Consider the following 21,391-nt stretch of genomic DNA (forward strand, 5'->3'; position numbering starts at 1 on the left):
TTCGAGGCATGTGTATGAATGTGTGTTTATAAGAAGCCCCCGCCTTCTCTGTCAAGCCATCCTCCTCCCCTCTCCTTCATAGCCCTTCTGCTACAGATGGCCATTGTTATCATGTGCGGCAAATGTCACAATTGATAGAGAAGTCACCCTCTCGTGGGATTCATTTCCCTCTCACATCTACAGCTGCTGCTTGGGGATGAGGGTTATCTCGACGTTATCCCATCGTTTGAGCCACATAGCAAACCAACCCTCCCTCCCCCCACCTGATCTCTTCCTCTCTTTCTGCTCTCTTCTCTGTCGTCCTCTTCTCTTCACTTCAAATCCTCCAGTGAGTGTCAGTGTCCCTGTGGCTCGGCGGTGACTGCTGCCTTCCTCTGTCTCTCTCTGTCACACTCTAGCTGCTTCCACCGTCTCCCTGCCTCTGCTGCTCTCACCCTCCATCTCCTCTCTCTCTCTCTCTCTCTCTCTCTCTCTCTCTCTCTCTCTCTCTCTCTCTCTCTCTCTCCCTCCCCTCCTTGCTGTCCTTCACTCCCTCGCTTCCTTGTTTTCCACTCCACTGCTGTTCTCGGGGAAATCATTGTTGGAGACAAATTTCTCTGTTTGCCGCTCACACAAAGAAAGGGATTACGGCTTGATTTGCTGGCTCCGGGCTCGCTCTGCATCCAGGCAAGTGGCAGCTCCTTATTCTCTCCTCTTTTTCTCCTTCTTCTTTTTCCACTCTCACTGCCATCCGCCATCCGAAGCCTGTGATGTATGCATGGCAGAGAGTGTGTGTATGTGGTTGATGATGTGTATATAGGCTAAGGGAATCAGGGACGGTGGGGGTAGGGGTGGGAATTATGTGAGGGAAAGAGGGGGGCAGGCACACTCGGAGCAGGCACGTCCAACCCAGAGGGACAGATGGCCAGTAGCCCTGGTGCTTTTTCCTCTTTGGTTTACTAATTCACCCTACAGGCTTTGTGTAAGGCCCACTAGTACACAGACCTTCTTTTCAGCAAGCAAGAGATGGCTGCTCTCCTTAGCTAGAAGAGGGAGGGAGGGGGGTATCTGTGTGAGGAGAACGGACATGGTATAGGAGAGGAGTAGAGAGGAGGAGGAGGAGGAGGAGGGGTGCTGTAGAGGCAGAGCCGGCTTTTAAGTGGAGGTTAGAATAGGAGAGGATAGGAGAGGAGAAGAGATGAGGAGCTGAGAGGGGGATCATCAGCCTGAAATGCATGGAGGTCAGGTCCAGATGCTGCTCAAACAAAAGGGGGGGAACGGCAGGGGGAAGCGTGGTACTCGCCATTGTGTGTGTCGCTGCATTGCAGGGTGCAGCCAGGGAGCCCAATGCTAATGATGGCCATTCATTCTTATAACGGATGAGTCGGCCCCAGCTTCTGTTTGCCTGCTTTTCACATATGCTCGGTTCATATTTTGTTCATGTGACCAAATATCTGCTGTGTTAACACACGATTCACTCTGGAAACTACAAGGGATGGGAAAAACGAAGGCTTACAAGCTCATTGAGGAAGCTGGGCAAATATGTTTTTTGCATAGTAATGATGTATAAAGACAGGTGCAGCCTGTCTGTGTGTGTATGTAGTTGTGTTTAGATGGACTGTGTGTGTGTGAGGCTTATGTTTAATGCATGTGTTGGTGTTTTCATTGCCATATTTAGCATATTTTACAGATACAGTCATAAACTGACATCATTTGGTACCATTAGAATAAATCACATACAGGCCAAAAGGAATGCATATCTTCCTTCTTGTTTCACTGTGATTGGCATGTGGGTGGAAGGTGGCACTGGAGGCTGTGGTCTCTGACGTTTTTGTTATTGGCAATCTCCTCCAGGCTCCTTTTTTAAGGCATCTTAAGGTATTATGGTATATACCCAGAAGAAACCATTGCAAAAACACAACCTCTGTTTCTGCACCTGGAGTTTTAAACAAGCTGTACCTTAAGTGTCAACTGTCATTGTGAATATAAAGTGTAGCTCACAACAATATTATTGTTATTCAAAATCCTCATTCATGTTACCTCGCCAAGCTCATGTAAGACAATCGTCCTTTGATCTTGTGAATACTCAAGTAAAGAGGTGTTGACAGGATCACCCCAGAGTAGGGTTGGGCATCGTTTGGATTTTATGTTTGACACTTTGGGAATGTATTAGCTTTCTTGCTGAGAGTTGGAATAGAAGATTAATACCACTATCATGTCTGTACGTTTAATATAAAGCTACAGCCAGCAGGCGGATAGCTTAGCTTAAAGACTGGAAGCAGGAAGAAATCGCTAACATGTTATATGTGTTTGCTCCTCGTAAAGGCTACAGTAAATTATTGTTTTTACCCTTCAGATTTTGCACTGGTAAAAAAACCTGAGATATAACACATACATTAGTAAGCTTTAAAGGTGCTGGTAGGCAGACTTTTTTACCTTTAGACAAAGTCATGCTAGATGTTACCCACTGCTTTCGTTCTGCTGGTTGTAGCTTCATATTCAGAGTACAATATATACACAAGAGTTCTTTTCATCTTCTTTTTGACTATCGAGTTTATTTCCCAAAAAGTCGCAGGGTTCCCTTTTAACAAAAAAATTTGGCAGCGCAATTTTAGTGTACAGGTTGACCAATTATCAAACAGTTATCAGGGAATGTTCACATTTTACAGATATACCTGTATTTGCAAAATCTGATAAAGCACCGCACCAGTAAATTCTGCATTAATTAAAGTTAAATCAGCCCTCAATATGTGGAGTCTTCCCTTGTTTGACATTGCAAAATTGTGCAGAAGGATGTTCTGTGGGCAAGCTACAAACTGAGTTTAGCTTTGTCAATGCAACAAAAACATGTCCAACCTTGTCCTTCAGCTATTCACCAGTGACACATGTCATTAGAGTCACAGTGCAAATACTACTATTTAGCAACAAAGCTTGATGTAAATACTTAATACACAAACAAACTATGTCAGACTATTGCTTATCAAAACTGTATTTAAGGTAATATGGAATAGTTACATCAAGGTAAGAAATATAGCATTCAGCACTTTCATTGATTCATTTCAGAACTGCCAGTACAGCTACTATTCTTTAACTTGTAGCAGTGATACAATGAGGGCATGTGGCTAAGATTGGACCATGTGAATCCAAACAGAAAGCTGCAGTCCTCTTCCCTCAGGGCAGCTCCTGGGTTTTGTGGTCAGGCTGCCTGGGCAGCAGTCCATGTCCATGCAGGTACAGGCCTGCGCTGCCAGGTGAAAGCTTTTCTTTGGTCTTCCACTGGGCTCTTAATCTCCCAAGGTCCTTATGAAGTCTGGTTAAAGCATAGTAAACAAATCCAACCTGTAACCCAACTCTGCACTCTCTCATGTAAAACCAAAAACCTTGGTCATCATTTTACACAGTTATTACTTGGCAAGCTGGAAACAACAGGAGCATCTTTTACACTATATGATACATTGATTATACAGTACCCTCCTCCCATATTCCTCTACATCCTGAATCCTTACCCTCATCCTTGTCCTGCTGCCCTCCACACCCTCCCTTAACCCAACATTCACCCCTGGAGAACTGCCTGAAGCTAACTGTTTATCGGGACGGACCATGTGTTAGGTAATGTCAAGCGTCTATATTTATGGCTAAGATAGCAGGAGAAAGGAGAAGGGAAGAGAGAGAGAGAGAGAGAGAGAGAGAGAGAGAGAGAGAGAGAGAGAGAGAGAGAGAGAGAGAGAGAGAGAGAGAGAGAGAGAGAGAGAGAGAGAGAGAGAGAGAGAGGGCGGGAGTATGGAGGGGGGCTGCAGCCATTGGCCTCAGACAGGAACTGGAGTGTGAATAGCTCACAATGGCTTAGCCTCTAAGCTGGGCTGCACCTCTAATTTGCTCTGCTTGTGGAGCTTTGAAGAAAAACGGCAGCTGCCTACTAGCTGCCTGCGTGAATGAGCTCACAAGCTGGGAGCTAGCACTCGCTCACAGAGAACTGGATGATACATGGATGGTTTGGTTGGGAGAGGGAGACCAGAATTCAGCCTGCTTGGATTTCTCTTTTTGAATATTTCTATGGAATAACGAGGAAAGCAGCAGCAGTGGCGGTGTAGAGGTAAACCTGTGACATTTACTTCTTCTCCTGGGAATGATGCCCTGGCTTCCGGGATACGATTGGAGGGGATTTGGGTGGGGAGAATAAACAGATACACAGAGGAGGCAGAAATACAGAGGCAGGTGGGGTTTTTTTCTTTGAGAGAGAGTGTGACTGTGGGAATCAGTGCTGATGCAGATGTTTGATGTGGTATTGATAAACTGATATGTTGTGCCATGTGTCTGTGATGATGGCGGATGTGTGTACACATATGTCTGCCACATCTTTCCATCTCCCCCTCATTTCTACCTCCCTGGGTCACCCCTCCTTATGCACTAGCTCCCTGCTCTCAGCTTTACTCTTTAAATGAAAGCTCTGTCCTCAATTTTTCATTCCAGTGTTCTCCAATAAACAGTGATTTCTTATAGGTAAAAAAAACCCTGCCATCTTTTGTACAATTCCTTTTCCAAGATTTCCAGCTTCAATGACGCTTCGGATTGTATTTGCTTGCCCACTATTCATTTTCAGCCCCCCCTCCTTCTCCCTCATTCTTCTCCCCCATATTGAAAGGGTAGAGATGGGGAGGGAGCAGGGGGAACAGCAGGAGAATAGCGGCTGGGACTCAGCTGTAAGGAGTGTTGTGGCGCGAGCTGAAAGAATGGCCTGTTGTGTTGGGCAGCAGTTGGGCAGCAGTATTGTGTGTCTGGCCTCTCTCTCTCTGTCCTTCTCCTTTTTAATGGGTAACTGCATCATCCCTTTATTCAAGCAATCACAGCAAGGAACCTGCTCTGCTTATAAAACAATGAAATAGGCTCCTTGATAAAGACAGTTACCCTTTCCATAAATTTAAGGCTAGTTAATGTTTCGAATGATTTCATAGTGAAGCAGTACTTTTTTAGATACCTTACTTTAAGAAATATAAGCTGAGGAACTGGAACGATCAGTCGATTAATCAATTAGTCAATTGACAGAAAAGTAGTTTGCAACTATTTTAATAATCGTTTAATCATTTCAGTCTTTTCAAGCAACCCCCCACCCCCCCTAAACATGACCTAGTTCCAGCTCTTTAAATATGATGATCTGCAGCTTTTGGTCTTCTGTGACTGGAAACTGAACTATTGGTCAGACAAAGTAAGACATTTGAAGACATCACTTTGGACTTCAGGAAATTGTATTGGCCACATTGTTTAGACCAAATGATCAATCGGTTAATTGAGAGCATAATCTGCAGTAAAATTATTAATGAAAATAATCATTAGCCAAACATTGACATACATGAATGAGACCCTTTTTTTTGCAACAATGCAGATACTTATCAAAACATATTCTAGGAACTTGTTCTGTTTAATAGTGACTTTTGAAGGCAGTTTGAATGTGGTTTTGCATTTGTGTTTCAGTGTGGGAGGCAAGAAGAGGCATTGTAGCTCTCTGCTGAAGCTTCCCCAACCCCATGGTAGTTAATTAAACTTGCTACAGCATGGCATGCTCTTAGCAGCACCTCGGCCCCTGATAGGATCTGGAGTGGGGCTGCTATTTGTTTAATCATTAATCTGAGGGCCTCCGCTACATTGATTCTCTCTCTGTTCCCCTTCATAAATCATTATGGACCAGCAATCCCTTTAATGGGGGATGGAAGTGCTGATTGAACACAGCCACCGCACTCAGGATGTAATATTCACCTTGGTCTCTAGGTTAGTTGATCAGGACTGAGGAACAGGTCCTATATCAGCAACTGCAGATTTCTAAAGCCTTCAAGCATGATGATTTAATTAAAATAAGTTTAACCCATGTTCAGACCAAATATTTTGTAATAATGAGTATTAGTCGTATTAGCATCACTAAAAAGATTTGCCCCGCTGACACCCTAATGGATGCAAATGGCCATCTATCCATACTTTGTGGTTGAGACGCTCCCATCATCTGACCAGTGTATTAAGGGACTACTTGTGTAGATGAGGCCTTAAAGTGCTACCTCAATCAATGCTGCTCCAGTAATTGGCTTAGAGGCCCAAGAGAGTTGCCTGACTCCCTGTGCGACTGTTGGCTTTCTCTGCCCCTCCCCTGCTCCGTCTGCTCTGAGATATGCACGTAATTTCTTCTCACGTCACTTCTCAGCCTCTGTTTTCATAACACACACTTCCCCATCAACACCAAGCATGTGTTTATCCTGGAAACATTCCCCAATTTATGCTCTAGCTGCGGTTTCTCGTGTTGGGAACGGGACAGTTAAAAAGCATTAGTGGTGAGATTTAGTTTTTTAAGAATTTAAAGTTTGATGTGACATTATATTTTCTTATAAACTATTATAGCATTGTTTGGAATTATTTTAGATAAAAACAACCATTTCCCGCACAATTTACAGTCGCACCATCAGGCTAATCTCACTCTCAGGTCAGTTGGAAGTTGTTCTGTCTCGTGTGTTCTCCCCCCTGTCACGCTCACAATCGCAACCAGCAGGGGTTAAAAACAGCAGATGTTTGGCTGAACCGGTGTGTGTGTGTGTGTGTGTGTGTGTGTGTGCGTGTGTCTACTAGTGTCTGTATGTCTGTGTTAGACAATGAGTGGAAGCTCCCCAGACCATCAACAGCAGGAAGGCAATTGAGGGTATCAGATGTCAGGGTGCTGTCAGCCCCGCTGTCTTTTCTTAACACACAGGACGTTGTTTTTTCACCTGGATTTGTGCTTGTGTGTGTGTGATTGTGGTTGTGGTGGTGTGTGTGTGTATGTGTGAATGGTTTTCTGTTTGTTTGTGTTTTTACTTTTTTCCAAAATTAGCTTTCATTGTCTTTATTGTGGACATAATCATGAGCAGTTAGTGTCTCTGATGACGACTGGCGGAGGAGTAACAATCTGAAGAGTTAAACAGGAGGTTGTGTAGGTGTGGACGGAGAGGTGTTCAGGTTATCTTGGCCCCAGGTAACGGTGAACCAAACTGACCCAGGGGACAGAACAGGACATCAAGAGAGACAGCGAGAAAGGCTGCAGACATGTAGGGATATACTGTATCACCCTTAGTCTGACATCCTGCACTTCACTTCAAACAACACTTAATTTTCACTCGTCAGCTTCTGCACAACCTAAGCGTTTAAAAAAAAAAAAAAAAGAAACATTATGAACACGTTTTTATTTTTGACTTTTGAAGCATGCTCAAAATTGCACACAATGGCAATCCAGTGCTATCAAGTGACTGTATTATGTCAGTAGAAAATCACACTGTGAGTGTGAGGTGAAAACAATAGTGTGAAACACAGTGTGCACTACAGACATTCAAGTGTCTAAATCAGGTTCATTTCCAGACTAAAAATAATGTCCAGGTTAAGGTTACTGTTAGCCTGTGCAGATTATGGGCTAAATTTAGGGGTGTTGTTACTGCTTCACCAGCCAGCTGGTGCTCAACTAACCATGTGAAAAAACAACATGTCAACAGAGATTAAGAACATAGACAAGAGATACTGTTACTTTTCACCTGATAATCAATATCAATTGTCCTAAATATATAATTAGTTTATAACAAGAGTCTGCTGCCATGCTAACGGCTCTGTACTCAGGCACAGCAGTAATTTGAGCTAAATTCTAATATCGGCATGCTTACATGACAATGCTCACATCACATGCCGTATAGTGTTTACCATGTTCATCATCTTAGTGTAGCGTGTTAGAATGCTAACATTTGCAAATTAGCAAATTACCAAGGCAATCCGTCTAATAGTTGTTAAGACATTTCCCTCAAAACCACAAATGTCAACCTCATTGTGGCACGATAGGAAAAGTCAGGGGAAGTTATTAGGATACATCGTTAGTACCAAATCACATTTATTTTTTATCTGTTAGCCTTTCCCCTCATGGACCGTACATAATGGTATATGTGGATATCCCTGGCAGGCTTGAGCCACTTTTAGAAGATACAAACATTCACTCAGCTACATGAATGAAATATTTAGTTAGCTTTTACAGATAAGCTTCCCTCTCAGTATAAACTCACACAGCTTGCGTCAGCCCACCAGATGGGCCAAATGATGTGGAGCAATATATGAGGGAAAATAGGGATTTTTGGCTACTAAAAGAGTGAAAGTTGAGCCCTGTGCATTGTAAAAGATTCAGTAGCCAGATGGCCTCAGAATCTGCTTTTCTCTGCAGCTAGATAAAATGGCTCTCTAAATGTTTTCCACTTATTCTAGCTCATTTACAGTACAGTAGCATTCACAAGTATTTGGGAATGCAAACTCCCGATTCTGTCTGTGTCCATTTGAAAAATATTAAGGAACTTGAATGTGGTTTCTATTAACTGTACATGTTTCAGTGCATGGGATGTGTTGTTTTTACTTAAATGTGAAAGAACCAAAAAACATCTTCTGTCCCTAAAGCCTCATCTAAAGCAGGTGTCTACATCATCTCATGACATAACTGATCTTTTCCATAGAAAAAAACAGCCGCTTTTTAAATGTAGTCTTTTTAAGTAATCATGAGAGAATGTTGACAAATCAATCAGTCATTGTCTGTGTATCATGACTTGAGTGTCGGGACATTGTTGCCATCATGTAGTTAAAGAAGGCCAGCCGTTAGTAAGGCCATCTTAGTCTTATCAGTGCGCTTAGCTGCTTTCTGTGGTACCTCGCTGAGAGATCTTGCTGTTATACTGCACTTTAAGTTGGTCTCTTTGGAGGATGTTAATCTTTTCATACAAATCTATAGTATTCTCCAAGACAATGCCATTTATGTGTGGATGAATAGTCACCTTTTTCAGTTCACCTCACCAATGACTCTTAAAAGTGTCCATCATGATTCAAATACATAGAGTACTGGAAGGTGATAACATTTCTCCAAGGTCTGTAATTAATGACTGAGGACGGAGCTCGGATGCTCCTGAAGTTTATGATCCGTGTTCAGTAGCAGTGAGTGAGTGGCCCAGTAAAAGGATACAGGATTTGGGTCATAGAAGGCACTCAAACAGGCCACTTTGGGGACACATGTCCCCTGCTCTGGAGCTTTTTATGAACTGCCAGTGAGGACAGAAACTGGCTTCCACAACCTGCTATTTATAGTTCACACTCTCAATACACTATATATTAGGGGTGGTACGGTTCACAAAATCCACGGTTTGGTTCGTATCACAGTTTTAGGGTCACGGTTTTCGGTTCTGTACGGTTCTTGTTATTTTTTTGTTTTAATCTTTAACACTCCAGAAATATACTTCAGCATATGATATATAGCTAAAATTAGCATATTGAATGCATGTTGCACAATACATGCATACAGTGGCAGTTCTATCTATTGTTTTATTTCCGCTGTCATCATAGGTAACATGAAATCCAAAATGTTCCCACACACCAGACTATATACGAAGCTGGCGCATTCTCCAACTCCAGGCAGCCTTTCTTATCTCTCCCACTTACCATTTCTGCATGTGACCTGACCTGCAGCACTCCACACTCCACCTGAGGAGCGGTCAGCTCGGCTCGGTGTCTCTCAAAATCTGACGAAAATCTTTTAAACTGACCTTTGTCAATCAAAAAAACAGACAGATTCAGCAACTGTATGGCCTATTTCTTGCTTAAAATGTTTTCAGAAACACTTTTCGGTGAACTATTTTCGTAAAATACGAGATCGTATTCAGAACGAGACGCCATTAGAGTCTGTTTTGAAATTCGGGAGCAGCAAGAATCACGTGACGCGTTCGTCCAATCAGCTGCCATGTGTTGCATTCGTTACGCTCATCCCCCTCGTCGTTTCCAGTAAGTGTTTTAACATAGGTGTCGAAAGTGGGCACTACGGCAGTAAGTGGTTGGTGCACATTAACAGTGTACTGACGAACCGTGCGACGCACACACGCTCCGAACCGAGACATGCAAACCGAGTGGTTCGGATGTTTTTTCATGAACCGTACCACCCCTACTATATATGTGTTTACACACCTCTTCTCTCCTCTATCTGTGTCTTTGATTGTGTGTCTGTGTGGTTCTGTCAGTGTGGACGCTCCAACCTGCATCTCTGTGAGTGTGTTTAATGTAAATATCATGCCATATATACAGACTGCATCTAAATATACAGCAGAGTACAGTTGGGGGGGGGGGGGGGAAAAAAGTAAGCAGACAGCCAACACCACTTTAAGGTTTGTACTAAAGATTTGGCTCTAAAATGTGAAACGAGATATCTCTTTGATTATTGTAGTTATTGTTTAGTCATTAAAACCAAATAAATGTCTTGTTTTTTTTTTCACCAACAGTCCAAAACCCAAAAATATTCAGTTAATGGTATAAAACAGATTAGAGCTTCAATGATTAGTTGATAGGAAATTAATCTGAAACAATTTTGATCACAGATGAATCATTTAAGTCATTTTTTAAAAATAAAGGCCAAACATTCTCTGGTTTCAGCTTCTCAGATGTGAGGATGTTGCTTTTCTCTTTGTTGTATAATGTAAATGAAATATCTTTTTTAGTTTTAGGTGATTTGTAATGTTGGGCTTCGGGGAACTGTGCAGGTTCTGATGTTTTACAGACTAAACGATTCATTGAAAGAAAAATCAACAATTAAAATAGTCATTAACTGCAGCCCTAAAACAGATAAAAGGTTGATTCATGTTGTGTCCATCAACTAATCAGTTGTCGACTACACTGGTATGTTTTGCTTTGTGTGGAGAGAACACAGTGCAGTGACAGAGACATAGAGACAATGGTAATGACGTGACAGAAACGAGGGGACGCCTGCCTGGACTCCTTAATCCTTTTAGCAGTGCTTGGATCAATACCTTTCACACACACACACACACACACACACACACATGCATGCATGCACACTTCATCCTTGTGACAAAGAGAGCGAGATGCTACTCACTTAAAAACACGATGCTCAGACAAGATGAAAGTGGAGGTGTGAGGAGAAGCAGCACAGAAAGTGTGTTGCACAACAAGCCAATGGTGCGTGTTTGTGTTTGGCTTCTCGGTGGCGTGACGGTTGTTTGTCAGACGGCGAGAGGTGAGAATGAGGGAGGAAATGCGAGCTGTTGTGTTGTGCGAGGAATTTCACGTGCCCATTAGTTGATTGTTTTTCCTGCACTGCCCTTGTCTTCCACATACTCCATCTTTCTTCTTTCTGCCGTTCCACCATTTGGCAGATGCCCCCTGTCACAACAGTCCTGTACTTCCTCCATTCTTCTCCCAATAGGGATGGACTGGAGCTGCTGACTGACATCGTTGTTAAGAGAGAGATTAATACTGATTGGATGTTGTGTGTTTGGTTTCTAAACTCTCCAAAGTAGCAGGGACAACTCATCACACCTAGAAACCCACTGCTGTGTCCGACCACTAAAGCCTATGACTATTTTCAAAAGCAGGAATACAGAAATAGAAATAAATTAAACTTCCTTGTGGTGAGAAATGAAGATGAAAGTAGAGGAGGAATGTATGGAGAGGTAGAGGACAAAATGCTTATAAGATATGCGGAGCAGACAGTGCGAATTATATTTATTCATTACACAATAAAAAATAAATACTTGGGAGTTTTTATTTTATTTTGAAAGCCATATTATGGATGCAGTCCATCTGACTGAATTGCAACATTGCCTGCAACAACAACCTAATACAGCCAGAGAGATTAATGGATTGTAAACGTTAAACCAGACTGAAATATCTCAACAACTTGTATTGCCATGAAATGTGGTACGGACATTCATTTACCCCTATAGGGATCAATTTCAATTTGTCCATTACTTTGGTACACAATTGCAAAACCAAATGCATTACCAGTAGCCCCAGCTGTATTGGAATTCATTTATCTGCTTCTCCTGAGGCATATTATTTTGGAACTTCACACCTTGGGAGCAATCTGAACTTTCTAGTCTTCTTTTAACTACTGTTGTGTTTATATTTGCATTTTTTTACTTTTCTACTCGTTTCAAAGCCAAAATATTCTTGAATAAGTCATCTATTGTGATGTTTTGCATCACATTTGTTTTAGTCACAGTGACAATCTTCAAGTGTCACTGTGACTAAAACATGGTGATATGTTCTCTGTTAAAATACAATTAATGAATGTCCGCATGGTTCTGCCTGTCAGCTTTCGCTGTTGTTGTTTATATTGTACCCTATTAAGTCCTGCAGTTGCCTCATCTATGTTTAAACCGGGACTGAAATGATCAATCAGTAAATTGATTATTTTTTCTTACCATCCTCTTACCATTTTTATTTTTTGTAGTTTTACATGGAGTTACTGTATGTGTGGCCAAGAAATAGTCCCACATGTAACCTCCCGTAAAGCTCGAACTTGTTATTTTTTGAACACTTTCTTTAGATTAAACTGATGAGATTTAACACGTTAATTAGTGAGCTTTAGAAGTGCTGGAAGGGGAATTTTCTTCTTTACAGGTGGAAACAAGCCATTTCTCCTTGCTTCTAGTCTTTATGCTAAGCTAATATGCTACTGGTTCTAGCTTCATATTTACAGACTTGAGAGTAGCACAATCGTCTCATCTAACTTCATGCAAGAAAGCAAATAAGCATATTTCCCCAAATGGTGAACTGTCAGCGAATTACATGACTGCTAAACAGAGGAGTTGAGTGCCGTACATATTCTCTGAGGCTGTAAAACTCATTTCATCAGGTTTTACCAAATGTAGTTCTGGTGTTTTGGTGGATTTAAGACAAACCGGCAGTGAACACAAAGCTTTAGCCTGGGCAAGATTAGTAGGCTATGTTTGGGTTACTAAGGAAGGAGCTCCTGTGAAGACTCTCTATCTGTAACAAGCTGTCATAAAAATACAATACCAATCAATACCTCTCTGTGTTATTTGTTGTGTTATTTATGCATGACACATGCATGTACTGTAAGTTATTTACATGAACCGCTTTTCTGTCTCTTACCACAAATTGAAATTACAGCACAAATACATTGACATGGTTAGAAAACATGCAGAATCAATACCTTGTAACACCACACACACACACACACACACACACACACACACACACACACACACACACACACACACACACACACACAAGCTTGCACCATTTCTTACAGCCACTGCATTTTTTTGTGAAAGTCTCAAACCTTTATAGGTTTAGAAAGTGTGCAGCCTCTTTTCAGTTAGGTACACTTAAGCCAATGTTAGTGCTGAATGAAAATTACATCAGTAAAACCGAATATTTCTTTAGTGAATAATCATAACCACTGACCATTCAACTTAAAATGCAGTGTGCAAAAGTGGATTTTTCAAGAGCATATTTGATGCCTACAGAAGGCCCGGGCCTGTCACTTTTGATTTTCTAAACGCAAAACAAATCAGACAGCAGAACACGGAGATCTAACCGTAATTTTACTACAGTTCAAAGAAATATCAATCAAAAGATCTTTCAGTTGTGATTAATTATTATAATTATTTTTTAGCAATGTATGATGGCTTTATAAAGCTTTTAATGTTGTTTCCGCCTGTGATGTGTCTGTACTGGGAAAACCAAACAAGAAATACAGGGAGTGGAATCAAATAATGTAATCCAATGCAATAGCCCTGCAATAAACAAAGCTTATAACGTTTTGTTTTTTTTGTTTTTTTTTTGTGACAGAGAGATGTTGCTTAAGCTCTTTGGTTATTTTTAAGTGGTGGTTTGTGTTGTTGTTGTATTGAATTGCATATATTTTACAGGTTGTTGTGCCCACCCTCTGTGCCTAGCCTTTATAAAGGCTCTATGGCTGTTTTTTCTTCCCAGTACAGCAAAGTTCAAATGAAAAAATTAAAATTAACTCATGCATTTTTGTATGCTCTCTGGATGAATAAGCGCCCAACTTCTCCCTGAAAAAAAGATTACTCTCTGCTTGGTTTGGTGGTATTTCAAAACTAAAGACATTTTCAAATGTGCTTGTGTTTAATTTTTCCATTCATGCATGGGCTGGCTGGTTTCTCACAGTGAAAGAATGGAGCCCATTGATGACTCTCAGTGGAAGTTAGTTCATCAGAGCCGGGGGTCAGGACTGAGTATGGCTCAGTCATTGTTTCTCCGGCCAGACAAAATTGAGACTATCCACAGTGATAGTACGGAGACGAGTCTGACCTCACTGCTGCTGTCGTATACTGAGAGCATTCAGTCTCTCTCTCTTGTGAGTCCAGCTGAAGACAAGCTGCAGGGTATTCAACAGGAATTATCTCCCAAACTTAACAGAGTCTCCATAGTTTATGATTCTGCCTTTTCTAAAAAGATGTGATTGTTTCTTTAGCAACAGTACATTTTATCATCAGATGGGCTTGAGCTGTCAAGTGCTGATGAAAAAGATATTTTATCATTTATGTATGTTTATCATCTCTCAGTTATAAAAGATTTTCTGTTTAATAGCAGTTGGCGATATAACAATATATGTACCATGACACAATGTAGATTTGTCTACTGTCAGAGATTTGCTGCATCGTTTATACCATAATAGCCATCCCATTAATATCTGGTTGTATCAGGCAGTTGTTGACACCGTTACAATCAATGATTACTTTATAACAAAACTGGATGTTAAGGGCTGTAACGAACAATTATTTTTGTTGTAAAATATAAATGTTATAAAAATAATTTCCATCAAAGTTTCCAAAACCCAAGGTGTCATCATCAAATGTCTTGTTTTGTCTTACGGTCTAAAACCTAAATATATTCAGTTTACAATGATATAAAATAGAAGGCAAAGAAGAGAGGAGAAAAGGCCAGCAAATGTTTGGCTTTTTTGCTTGAAAAGTGACTTAAACAATTATGAAAATAGTCTTTGCCAATTGATTAATCAATGTTTCAGCTCTAATGAATTTTGCATCAGTGTGGTGAAGCACGTGGGTCTGTAAGCTACTTACATTTGCAGGATTAGTGAAAAACAGACATTACTGTCTGTCTGCTAATTTTAGCATTTTATCCATTAACATTTTAACAATTAATCACATTACTGATTAATCTTCAGATTTCTTTCTTGATTAATCAATTAATCAATGGCTCTATAAAACCTAAGAAACAGAAACAACATCAGAATGTACTTGAGTACATGGTTACATCATCAAATTCAACAATGTCTTTATTCATTATTTATATCACAATATATACAGTATATACATACTTTGTATATCGATATAATGATACCATGAACCATATGACCTACTATGGAATGTGTCTTATTGCATATCTTCATTATCTTAACACTAATGCCACTTCTGGCATTACTTCAGTAATACTATTATATATTAAGGTGATTATCATGTCAAGCCCATTTGTGTATCTGTGAAGGTTTTTGAACTGTATGGTCACACAGCTCTACTATCAGGGCATCGAGTTGGACCCACAGCTGTTGTTTGTGCCCACTAGCTAGACTCTAGTTTTTGTAAACTGTGTTTGTTTATGTATAATGCACTGCGGGATGTAAGTGGGTTTTACTGCCCAGCTTTTGTTGAACTAGTCCAGCTTTAAACTGCTGATAGATGCCTGTTGACCAATAGTCTAATTTATTTTTAGTTTTTCCATCTTCAGAAGAAGAGAGGCTGCTCTTGTTTGGGAGTAGGTTTAAAACACTCAGGTGTACACACATGAATTGTGTGTTTCTTTCTACCCCAGAATATTGTTATACTGCTGTATCATGATAATTGTGACGTGTCTTCTCTTGTTTGAGTTCGCTGCAGTCAATAGTTTTCCAGTAAGAATGTAAGATTCTGTTAGTGGTTCCCTCTGCGTCGTCAGGACATACAGTACTGTATCCTTGGGCATCCATGGCTGTGCTGTGACATCATAAATTACATCACAATGTGGCGACAGATGATTGATTGTTCCCACGCAACAAGACTGATGTCCTACTGTACTGAAAATACTGCATTTAAATTTCTGCAATATTTCACAGAGAAGCACAGTACAAACAGGAGGTCAAGTTACATAATCCAGAAGCACATATATAAATATAAACACTGCAAAGTTGATGCAGTACCACTCAAGTCATCATGAGGGTTAAAAAATCAAAGAAATCAGATCAATTGTTTTATGCCAAACATATAATGACGCAGCACATAACAGAAGTTGAAAGAGGCCGTGTTCAGCCTTCAATATTCTGTAATATAGGCACACCAGAATTACTCATCCTATCAGATACAACCACTGTGGGGAATAGCCTGGAATAACAGCTCAATTCCCTGACAGCGTCATTAGAGCACACAGAGCCTCAGAAACATCTCGCACCATGGGGCCACCTCATCCTATGACTCAAACTCCCAGACAACTTCACTTTCATCTCATCATGATCCACTGAGGCGTTTATAAAGCAGCACGTTGCTTGTGTGCTGCTGCTGTAAACGGTCAGTTTTTGTTTTGTTGCTCACATTCTGAGCACTACGTCTTGTCAACTAAATTACCTCTTCCTTTATCAATTCACCTTGAGAATCATTTTCAAAATGGCAGGAAGAGAAAAGCGATAAAGAGAATCAGTGTCTGCCTTTGCAGTGAAGGTGCAGAGTTGCTTATTATTATTAGGTGTTTGTAGGCTGGATGTACCCTGAGGGATGCAGAGTGTGAGCTTGCATATTGGAGAGGCTCAGGTAAACACTTGGAACAAGAAAGAGTCTTGTTTCAAACATGAGCTTTTCTCGTTTAGTTCTATTCTAATCTGGCCCACAATGCTTCTCTGCTGCTGCTGCTGCGTATTACAGTGGAGTGTATCTCGCTTGAGAGGGGTGTGATATGTACCCGTGTGTATGTCTATATGTATACACTCCTGTCCTGACCACAGATGGGTTACAACTTCCGTCAACCATCTGGCCTGTCATCTGATCTCCTTTTTGTAAAGACAGAGACACAATAGCCCCTGTCTCTATTGTCTGGCGTCAGTTTCTTCCTACAAAGTGTTCCCACTACAAAGTGAAAATACGGCAGACCACTAATCATTAACTCCAGTGGGGGATCAGGCTCAGGGCATTAAGGCCAGCAAGGAACATTTTAATGATGGTTTACCTTTTTACCTGAATTTGAAACCAAAGAGGTGATTGAGGACCTCTAATGTGATATTCTAGCCAAATTATTTCACTGCCTGATTTTTTCTCTGGTGCCATGAAGGAATAAGTCCTGGTTTATATTGCCTCAGACTGAAGAGCTCTTATTGTACTACACTTAAATCTAACACCTAAAAATGCAGTAAGTGTATCTGTTCAGCATTGCAGTCATAACAAGGACAATGCGGCTTTAACAATCAATAACAGCTTTAGGAAAGTGACTATAATACTATTATGTTAGTGCATTTTACAATCTCAGACTCACCATGAAGAAATTTATGGATTGTTAACAGAATCAGGACTATTCCTTAAGGTGACCTTTATTTTATCTCCTGACTTAGCAGGAAGCAGTTTCCCATAAGGAAGAGAAATGCAGATCCTCGATTTAATTTCTTGACATAATAATCACAGCCACTCACCAGTCTTTCAATCACACCCTCTTGATTTCAGAACTCTCTCATTTACTGCTTCCCCGTGGCGGTCATCATCTCAAAAAAGCTGAATGAATGTTGGGACTGCGTTTTAACACTAATGTTAGGCTTATTGAAGTATATTGAACATGTTGTAATGCCAGGAGGAAAAGTCAGATTTCACCTCCAGTCAATTGTAAGCAACATAGCTTGAATTAATTAAATTTTAATGGGTTATTGACAGCCATCTAAACTTTGTTTGTTTCTTGCTGTCCTTAGGTACGACCCGCCCCCCTCGAGACGGAGAGGTCCCAGGGGTGGATTATAACTTCCTGTCTGTGGAGGACTTCCTAGAACTTGAGGATAGTGGCACACTACTGGAAATAGGAACATATGAAGGTGAGGAAGATGATCATAACTGACACTCCATACAACTCATGATAGCACACAGGTGTCCTGATTCTCCACAGATACAATGAGCATAGCAACAGTTATTGTTTCCTACATGCAGGCTGGCTGTACGGCTATGCACTCAGTTGATTCTGATTAGACTGTGCATGAGGGGTGGGGGGGATGTATCCAGGAGACAGAGGACAGCAGTCCACATCTGCCCCTCTCACTCTGATTAGGACAGTTGTGCAGCGATAAGTCTCGTACCAACACAGACCTTTTTGTGTAAACGTGTGTGTGGGTTGGTTGATGTGTCTATTCAGTGTGTGTTTGTGTGTTATGCAGGGCTAAGCCAAATTTGTGTGTGTGTGCGTGTGTGTGTGTGTGTGTGTGTGTGTGTGTGTGTGTGTGTGTGTGTGCACATGTGTGTGTGTGCGCGTGTGTGCGTGTGTGTGTGTGTGTGTGTGATTGTGAGACATTAATCTGCTTGGCACTGGTTCTGCTGTGTGTTGGCACGTTCCTTCCTTTCACGCAAACCATGTCAAATACCTGTCCACAGGAGTCTGTGACCATCCAGACAACCACAGCAAGACAGGAGTATTGATTCATAACTCATGTTTTATGGAGATATGATTACGTAGAAGCCTCTTTGACAATACATACCGTCTTGTGATTTCTCTCACTGTTTTGTTAAGTATTTTTGGTAGATTAACCAGTCACCAGTAGAGTCGACAGGAAATTAGGGGATATGAATCCAAACTGTTTAAGGAAAATTTTGGCATTTTGAAAAATATTTGCTTTCTTGGTGAGTTAGCCGAGAAGATCAATACCACTTTTATTTCTGTACTGTAAATATAAAACTACAGCCAGAAGGTGGTTAGCTTAGCATAGAATAAAAACACTGGAAACAGGGGGTAACCGCTAGCCTGGCTCGTTCTGAAGATAACAAAATCTGCCGAACAGCACCTCTAAAGCTCATTAATTAACATCTCGTAGACATGCTAGCTGTCTCGCCCTGTTTACAAAACTAAGTGAATGGAAACGAAATGGTCACATAACCCCCTGTAAAACAGCACATTGTCGTATTTACACTTTGGGTTTGTACAGATTAAACAAATGAGATATACCGTTTTAGAGAACTTTAGAGGAGCTGGTGGTTGGATTTAGTTACCTACTGAGAAAGCTGGGTTAGCTGTTTTTCAGTCTTTATGCTAAACTATGCTAACTGGTTGCTGGCTAATCTAACTGCTAGAAAGCAAGTAAGTGTATTTCCCAAAATGTTGAACTATTCATTTAATGTTGCCCTTACATGGTATGCATTAGATCCCTTTGTCAACAGGGTGCTTCTATCTCTATACCGTACCAGAAACCAAAAACTTGATGAATTCTTTGTGTGCAACACTGACCAAACAGTTTCAGTCAGAAAAAGCTGCTAAAACAAGCTGGCTGTTGTGAGCGGGTCCATTGTTTTTGCTTAGTATGCTTTCAGTGTCCAGACAATACAGCTGTGCAGCCTCGAACATAAACTATAACTGTTCTGCTTTCCCACCAGCTGCGTATTTTGACGATTTGTGACCACATTGTGATCAAGCTTCATGTCTTCTCCTCTCAGCGTAAGATTGGGAGGTTTCATAGTTATTCTCCCTGCTACCTCTCTGTTCCTTGCTCTGCCTGTTTTTATCCCAAGCTTCCTCTCTCTCTGTCTCGGTTTCTCCTTCTGTGTCTCTCTCAAGCATGCTAATGGCCTTCTTGTTGCCTAGGTAACTATTATGGGACCCCCAAGCCGCCAAGGCAGCCCATCGGTGGTACAGTGATTCTCAGTGATGCAGGCTCCCAGCAGTCCACCCCAAAGCGCACCAAGTCCTACAATGACATGCAAAACGCCCGAGTAGTGCCTGCTGACGATGACGATGACGACCAGGCCACGGAAATGAACAACAGTTTTACAGGTGAGGGCGTTGCTGCACCTCTCCAGCCTCCTCAAAAGTTTCTTTTGTAGCTCTCTTTGTCTGTGCATTTGTAGTATTCTCCATCTGTGATGTGTTGAGTGGATGCCTGTTAAGGAGTGTCTGTGTATGAATGCGTGTGCCCCGAGGTTAGGAATACAGAAGGAGAGAGATCATGTGTGTATGTTTATGATCCTCTACCCTGGTGTACGGTGCTGGGTGTCTGGCGGTTACATCATGTCTTTGTGATGTTGATTCCTTATTCTGTGAGCTTCCAAACACTGCCATCTGCCTGTGAGGAGGGGTGTAGTGGGGGAAGATGTAGATTACAGGCTACACTAATTTTCTCTCAATGCTACAGGCCTTACATCTTTTCCTAGCTGTATCTTACCTTATCTTTCACTTTTCTTGCTTCTGCTCATTAAATACCTTCTACCATGTTCATCAAGTGTAAATATGTCTGCCTCAGGTGATAGTAGTATTTTCAACCAGATATTTCTTAGCACATCTTAGCAGAATTTTTATCTACATGTAAATCAATTCCATAATATATGTATAAAAAAAGAAAATAGGTGATAAAAAATTTTTATGCCACAGCTTCAGCGTTTTCCATCTTTTTCCTCTCTTCTTTAAGCTCTATCCTGTTTTTTGAATGAAAGAGATGGTTTCTTTTTCTTTCTTGATGCTGTGAATCTATGCCGGCTCTGTGTCTCCCTGCCAGGCTGCCATTGTTGAATTAGCATTCCTGAAAGGCCCACTGAAGTGGTGGACATTGGGCTAGAACTGGGGAGTAATGGGGGTTGGGATAGCTAGCTTTAGGAGAAAGAGGCTTATGGGTGGAGGGGTAAAACAGGGTGGGGGTCAAAAAGAGTTTGGGAAAGACTGTTGCTGAAAGAATTAGCATATTCCTGGGGCCCTTTCAGTGCACTAGAAATGGGCGGGAGCCGAATTTAAGATAGGGGGAAGGGGAAGTGCTGGGAGTTGGGTTAGGTGGTTCAAGTTGAATATGTGCTAAAAACTATCCAGAGTAAGCATATCTGCTTATTTCATCTGTTCTTTTCTTGCATGCATAATACATAAACTGCTTTTTGTTCTTTCTTGTTGTTGTTGTTGTTGTTGTCGTTCCCTGTTGTGCCCGTTGTGTTACCCAGGATCTTTAGTGCGTAGTCTCTTCCCCTCTCCTTTGTTGTGCACAGGTAACCCTAACGACCAGGACGAGAGCCGCGGCGGAATCCTCCGGCCGTACCCCGCACGTGACAATGCTCCATCCTGTGGTCTGAACAATGCGGCCACCTCCACCACAGAAAGCGGGCAGCAGACCCTCGCAGAACCGCAGGTCTCTCCGGAAGACCCACAGGGGCCGTTGCCTGAAAACTGGGAGATGGCCTACACTGAGAGCGGAGAACTTTACTTCATAGAGTATGTATCAACAAGCTGCAACATTTTAGTTTGATCTGCTGCATCACACTCTTTGCACTGCCTGAATAAACATTTCTCACCATAGCTCATACCGTAGTTGGTGTTTTCTGTATTTTACCTGCACAATTATCCCTTTTGTTCGTCCAGTGGCTTGTCTTCCCCCATGATTTGGTTTTTAGGCCTTCCCAGC

The 21,391-nt window shown here is 41.5% G+C and overlaps 1 protein-coding gene across 21 annotated transcripts in view; it reads left to right on the plus strand.

Moving 5' to 3' along the window:
• The window catches only part of LOC116062190 (membrane-associated guanylate kinase, WW and PDZ domain-containing protein 1-like), a 101,369-nt gene that overhangs the window by 36,900 nt on the left and 43,078 nt on the right, over positions 1-21,391 (plus strand). For 16 of the 21 annotated variants that reach the window (XM_031316811.2, XM_031316803.2, XM_031316813.2 and 13 more), the window contains exons 3-5: positions 17,726-17,845; positions 19,597-19,785; positions 20,934-21,201. In XM_031316811.2, the coding sequence (XP_031172671.1) occupies positions 17,726-17,845; positions 19,597-19,785; positions 20,934-21,201 (577 nt within the window). Of the gene's footprint in view, positions 1-175; positions 667-3,809; positions 4,073-17,725; positions 17,846-19,596; positions 19,786-20,933; positions 21,202-21,391 lie in introns of those variants that run through there. The other 5 variants (XM_031316804.2, XM_036008398.1, XM_031316809.2 and 2 more) reach the window with 3 other exon arrangements.

The sequence above is a fragment of the Sander lucioperca genome, chromosome 12, assembly GCF_008315115.2.
Source record: "Sander lucioperca isolate FBNREF2018 chromosome 12, SLUC_FBN_1.2, whole genome shotgun sequence".
NCBI lineage: Eukaryota > Metazoa > Chordata > Actinopteri > Perciformes > Percidae > Sander > Sander lucioperca.